The sequence below is a fragment of the Myotis davidii genome, unplaced genomic scaffold, assembly GCF_000327345.1.
Source record: "Myotis davidii unplaced genomic scaffold, ASM32734v1 scaffold327, whole genome shotgun sequence".
Classification (NCBI taxonomy): domain Eukaryota; kingdom Metazoa; phylum Chordata; class Mammalia; order Chiroptera; family Vespertilionidae; genus Myotis; species Myotis davidii.
The window spans coordinates 3,964,297-3,970,082 of NW_006298628.1; the positions used below are offsets into that span (position 1 = coordinate 3,964,297).

At 55.9% G+C, this 5,786-nt stretch overlaps 1 protein-coding gene and 1 long non-coding RNA gene across 8 annotated transcripts in view; one reads left to right on the top strand and one right to left on the bottom strand.

Annotated features, from left to right (window-relative positions):
- Positions 1-29: 29 nt before the first annotated feature.
- Positions 30-5,786, top strand: part of MLLT6 (myeloid/lymphoid or mixed-lineage leukemia; translocated to, 6) — a 26,172-nt gene continuing 20,415 nt past the window's right edge. For 3 of the 7 annotated variants that reach the window (XM_015570880.1, XM_015570881.1, XM_015570879.1), the window contains exons 1-5: positions 34-1,204; positions 1,678-1,732; positions 1,973-2,082; positions 2,861-2,964; positions 3,221-3,314. In XM_015570880.1, the coding sequence (XP_015426366.1) occupies positions 1,085-1,204; positions 1,678-1,732; positions 1,973-2,082; positions 2,861-2,964; positions 3,221-3,314 (483 nt within the window). In that variant the 5' untranslated portion in view covers positions 34-1,084. Of the gene's footprint in view, positions 1,205-1,677; positions 1,733-1,972; positions 2,083-2,860; positions 2,965-3,220; positions 3,315-5,786 lie in introns of all 7 variants that reach the window. The other 4 variants (XM_006774278.2, XM_006774279.2, XM_015570882.1 and 1 more) reach the window with 4 other exon arrangements.
- Positions 3,322-5,614, bottom strand: LOC102763641. Its single transcript, XR_436213.2, has 3 exons — positions 5,476-5,614; positions 3,998-4,056; positions 3,322-3,395 (listed from the first exon to the last, which is right to left on the bottom strand). It is a non-coding gene; the product is annotated as an uncharacterized LOC102763641 (long non-coding RNA).

Genomic DNA, 5,786 nt, shown 5'->3' on the forward strand with positions numbered 1-5,786 from the left:
CCTGGAGACCTCCCGGGGCTCGGGCGCCCCTCCCCCACCCCACCTGAAGGGAAGGGAGGCGTCGGGGGGCTCCCCCCGCCCTGTCCTGGAGGACCGGGTCAGGCATTGTTTTCTCGCCTATTGTTCCAGTCCCGCGCCCCCCACCCCAAGTTGAGGGAGTTTGGAGACAGTCGGGGGCAGTGAGCACACTCCCCGCGCCCGGAACCGCCGCTGTCCGGGCTGTTGCGGGAATGTTTACCTACGAGGTGTCCCCTCCTGCCGGGTTATTTTGGTCCCGGCTCCCGGAGGGAGAGGTCAAGGGGGAGTCACCCCCCCTCCCGCTTCCGGATGCTGGGAGGAGCGTATGGGGAAGGGAGGAGAAGGGTCCCAGGGGAGAGGGGACTCCTAAAATCCTCCCGGGAAGCGCTTCGGAAGGGAGAGAGGTTGTGCAAGGGGCCGGGATCGACAGGAGGGAGGTTTGGAGTTTCCCCCGGCAGCACATGGTTCGGGAGTTAACTCCTTGAGGAATCTTGCCGAGGGCGCAGGCTGGCATCTCCCGCCCGCCTGGCACAGCGGCGGCCCCCCTCCTTCCCGGGGCAGCCCTTAAGGCAGGCGCTGTCGGCTCTTGCCGCCGCTCTCCTATAGGTTACCTGTACTGCACCTACCCCCAGCCTTGACTTTTGACCTGCCCTATTATAGTGAGAGGCAGAAGATGAGGTCCTTGGACCCCCAACTTTTCGCCTCTTCCTTTACTGGCCCTTTAAGACACCCCCCCCCCTTAACAACACAAACGTGTTCGCCTATGGTAATGTTGTCCCTCTAGTTTTCTCTATTCTGGGTGATCTCCAGCAGAAACTGGGAAACAGGTCCAGAAAGGAGGGTCTTGTAGACTAGAGTTTAAGGTCAAGTGCTCAGACTTCCTGCCCCTACTTGGAGTGCTCGCTTCTGTGGCTAAAGGCTGTCCTGTGCGCTGTTGGGCATTCTTTGTGGTCCTGCTGGCCAGTTAGTGACCCCCAGACGAAGGAGCAGCCCCCCCTACTGGAACTGGCTGTAGTCCTTTAGAGTCACCCCCTCCCCCGCCCCCTTACTCTGGGAAAAGCCACTGATGACAAATTTGCTCTGTGACTCTCCTCCCCCACCCCCAGCTTGCTATGGCATCGTCCAGGTGCCCACAGGACCCTGGTTCTGCCGGAAATGCGAATCTCAGGAGCGAGCAGCCAGGGTGGTGAGTTGGAGACTCCCCTCCCCCTGCCCACCCATACACCTGAGCATCTCCCCTGATTACGCTAGAGACTGGGGTGGGACTGTCACACCGGACTTCCTGTTTCCTGCACACCTATCGCCTACCCCATCTCGCCCTCAGCTCATTACTCACTCTGGCCCGCCTCAGGCAGGGGGCCTTTTATTTTTGTTTGCTTGCTTGTCTGAACTTTTTATTATGGAAAGTTTCCAACCTGTACCAAAGCATCAGGAATAGTGTAAGGAACCCTATGTTCCCAACACCCACTGTCAACAGTTACGGGCTCGTGGCCAATCCTGTTTGCTCTAGACCCCAACTCATTCCCCCCTAGACAGCTGATCATTTCCTGGGCGGGGGGGGGGGGGAGGGGAGGCCCTCTGCGCTTGGAGGCAGGTCAGCAGGTCCCCACCCCTTTTGAAAAGGCCCTCCTCAATCCCTGTGCCTCCTTGCATTGGCAGAGGTGTGAGCTGTGCCCACACAAAGACGGGGCATTGAAGAGGACTGACAATGGAGGTGAGGGGGGGACCCTGAGCTCCAGGGCTCATCTGCTGAGGTCAGCAAGGCCCCCTGAGCAGGGTCTCGGAAGGCAGGGGGACAGACATGTGTGTCTGTGTATGGGGGGTGCTGGATTTCCCTTTCCTGGCTGGCACTGGAATCTGATGGGAAGGCCATGGAGGAGGGGACTGCCTGCAGTGAGGGGCTGTGAGGGGTCCTGTCTCGGGCTTGCCTGAGGCCTGCCCCCAACTGCCCCAGGTTGGGCCCACGTGGTGTGTGCCCTCTACATCCCTGAGGTGCAGTTTGCCAACGTGCTCACCATGGAGCCCATCGTGCTGCAGTATGTGCCTCATGATCGCTTCAACAAGGTCAGCGCCCCTGCCATGCCCTCCTGCTAGTCCCCTCCCTAGCTGGGTCCCTCCACCTCTCTCTTCATCCCCTGTAACTTGATTCTGTCCAGCAGACACTTTCAGGGAACTCAGGAAGTGAGTAGGCACCTTTCAGTCATACTCTGGAATTCAAGCCCTGCCAGGGGGTAGACCTTAGCAAGGAGTCACTGAGCGCTGACTGGGTGTCAAATCCAGGGCAAGGTACCACCAGGCACGCAGTGTTCAGTACCGATCAAAACAGATGCACCCCCTCCCCCACAAAACCCACACTCATGTGGGAAGACTGTAAACATCAGTAAACAGGCAAATAACGTAAATGCAGTTTGTGATAAGTGCTGTGAAGAGAACAAGGCACTGAAATAATACCTCATCGGGGCTTTCTTTAATGAAGTGGTAAAGGACAGAGACATTGAGGCTAAGACAGGAGGCAGCCTGGCGGGGGTGGGGGTGTTCCAGGTTCAGGTCAGAGGCGAGAATAAGCTCACCAGTGAGCAAGGCAAGACGCAGGCCCCAAGGACTGTGCTCAGCCACATGGCTATGCACGTTAAATTAAGTCCTATTTAAAGTTCAGGTCCTCGGCCACTTTTCAAGTGCCCATGTGGTTCATGGCTACTGTATCGGACAGTGCAGCATAGAACATTTCCATCATCACAGAAAGTTCTGCCGGATAGCACTAACCTAGGGTACCGGGGAAAGGATGGAATTGAGGGGTCCCGTAGGTGGGAGGGAGAGGGGACGAGTGCGCTGTGTCCTGCAGACATGTTACATCTGCGAGGAGCAGGGCCGCGAGAGCAAGGCGGCCTCGGGAGCCTGCATGACCTGTAACCGCCATGGATGTCGACAAGCATTCCATGTCACCTGGTGAGACCCCTCCCTGCCCCTCGCCTCCCACTCCGGGGTTCTCTGGGATCCCTGGCCAGCTGTAGCAACCCCCTCTGAGGTTTGCCATGGATGGCCACCCAATGGGCTGGTCCTAGCTGCTGTCTTTTTGGTGATCATGGCAGTGCTTCCCTTGGATGGCCTTGGCTTTGCCCCAGTGGGGGTCCAGGAGGGTAGAAGGTCAGAGGCTGGTCTGGTTTGTGGCCACACCCTTCTCAGGCTGACCTCTCTCGGTTAGCGCCCAAATGGCAGGCCTGCTGTGTGAGGAAGAGGTGCTGGAGGTTGACAATGTCAAGTACTGCGGCTACTGCAAATACCACTTCAGCAAGATGGTGAGTCTCATCTGCCAGGGCATGAATGGGTCAATCAGCCACGGTTTAGAGGGTGTGGGCGCTGGGCCAAGCTGGTGCCTGCTGCTGAGAAGGCAGAGATGGAAGGAACCCGTCCCTGCCCTTGAGGAACTCTTCATTGAAGGAAGAGTAAATTGAAGTAGAGCCTGAGGGGTGTGAATCAGAGTTAAAACCTAGCAGTCTGGAAGACAGAGCTCTCCTGTTAGTCTGGGAGGCTTCAAAGAAGAGGTGGCATAGAAGCTAACGGAGGCGGGAACAATAAGAGCCGACATGTGGGGGTGGGGGCTTACTGCGCCCCGGCCTCTGTACTAAGTTCTTTACATGTATTATTATTATTAATTTTTTAAAATATATTTTATTGATTTTTACAGAGGAAGGGAGAGGGATAGAGAGTTAGAAACATCGATGAGAGAGAAACATCGACCAGCTGCCTCCTGCACACCCCCTAATGGGGATGTGCCCGCAACCAAGGTACATGCCCTTGACCGGAATTGAACCTGGGACCCTTGAGTCCGCAGGCCGATGCTCTATCTGCTGAGCCAAACTGGTTAGGGCTACATGTATTATTTTGTATGATACTTCCAACGACCCTAAGAACTAGATGTACTGTATTTTCCCATTTTACAGATGAGTAAACTAAGGCCCACCGAGGTTATGTAACTTACCTTACAGCATGTATGGGGTCAAATAGACAGTCTGATTTGAAACTGGCATGGGCCATGTCCTGAGAGGAGAAAGAAGTTTGTGAGCAGCAGAACAGGGAGTTTGGTGGGGACAGAGCAGGAGATGAGGCACACAAAAAAAAATCTGAGGCAGGGCCAGAGCTGGGCTTCAGGGAGCCACGGAGAGGCTAGAGAAAGGGTACTATCTCATGTTTGTTGGAAAGACCTGTGTGTTCCAGAAGCTGTGGGTGTCCTGGAGAGGTAGGCTGTGGCCAGACTAGAATTGCAGCTTGGACCTCACCCCCAGGCCACAGGCTTGTAAGGCTGCTTGTACGCGGGAGGGTAACATGATCAGATTTGTTTGTTAGGGAAGATTACTCTGGCAGGCACGGGGAAGCTGGATCCAAAGCTCTGAGGCTGGCGGCTAGGAGACAGCTGCACAAGGGGCGGGGGGGGGGGGGCGTGGAGGGCTGGGGCTGGACTCCAGAACATTTCTAGGTAGACTTGCCTCTGTGTGGGGGCAGCTGAGGAGGAGTGGAGGGTGGCAGTTAAGACCCAGGCTCTCGGTGCTGGGTGGATGGGCTTGAGCACCTGGGGATGTTATGAACAGGCTTGTGTAGGGTTAGCACCTGCCCCAGTCTACCCCAGACAGTCCCAGTGTGTGCCTATTGCCCTGGTGTAATCATTAATAGTTCCCACTTTAAATTTCAACCGTGTCCTGATTTGGATCATAAGTTACATGGTCACCTTGGTTTCAGGGTTTGATGATGACTTAGGACAAGGTAGGGAGGTCGGTTTGGTTTAGAGGAGGTGCCAAGTGGGAATGTTTAGGTTTGGTGGCTGTCCGACACCCCCGGCAGGGTGGTAGTGCCAATCCCAGGTGTATAAGGCTGGGGCTGGGATCCCCAGGTGCCTATCAGGGTCGGGAGGGTCAAGGTGTGAAGGGAACCAGGAATGGGAGAGTCTTAAGAGCTTGGCATGGTAGTAAGATCGGTGCCCGGGGGAGCGATTGGGTCAGACGAGGTCTGAATGAGTCCTTGGGTTTGGCAATTGGGAGGCAGTGGGTGACCTTAGAGGGAGCAGCTGCAAGTCAGGGACAGGCGAAGCCATCTCACTGGGCCTGGGACGTCTGTTAGCAGCGAAGGAAGGAGCAGGCCCTGGCTGGGGGAGAGGCAGCGTGAGGGTTATTTGGGCTTTTGCTGTAGATGCTGACTTCCCCCTTCTTCAGGGTAGCAGCTCTGGGACAGAAGGAACCACTGTGTTTGGTGGAGGGGGAAGGGCTAGGAACAAGGGAGAAGGGAGAAGAGCTGATGGCCGGGGTGAAGTGTCTGGAGGGAAAGATGGGGTGTGGAGTGTAGAGGAGCAGGGGTTCCCACAAGGGTCCCCCATACATCCTCTACCCCAGGAAAGGAGGCTGAGATGGGCCAAGAGGACACTGGAAAGAGGTGGGTGGAGAGCAAGGGCCTGGGCCCCAGTCCTACCTCCAGCATGCCTTGCTGTAGCCTGGCCACTTCTGGGCCTCCGTTGTTAGATCTGTGCACTGGACACGCTGGGGAAGCTCTAAGGCAGCGGTTCTCAACCTGTGGGCCGCGACCCCTTTGGGGGTCGAACGACCCTTTCACAGGGGTCACCTAAGACCATCGGAAAACACATATATAATTATATATTGTTTTTGTGATTAGTCACTATGCTTTAATTATGTTCAGTTTTTAACAATGAAATTGGGGGTCACCACAACGAGGAACTGTATTAAAGGGTCGCTGCATTAGGAAGGTTGAGAACAACTTGTCTA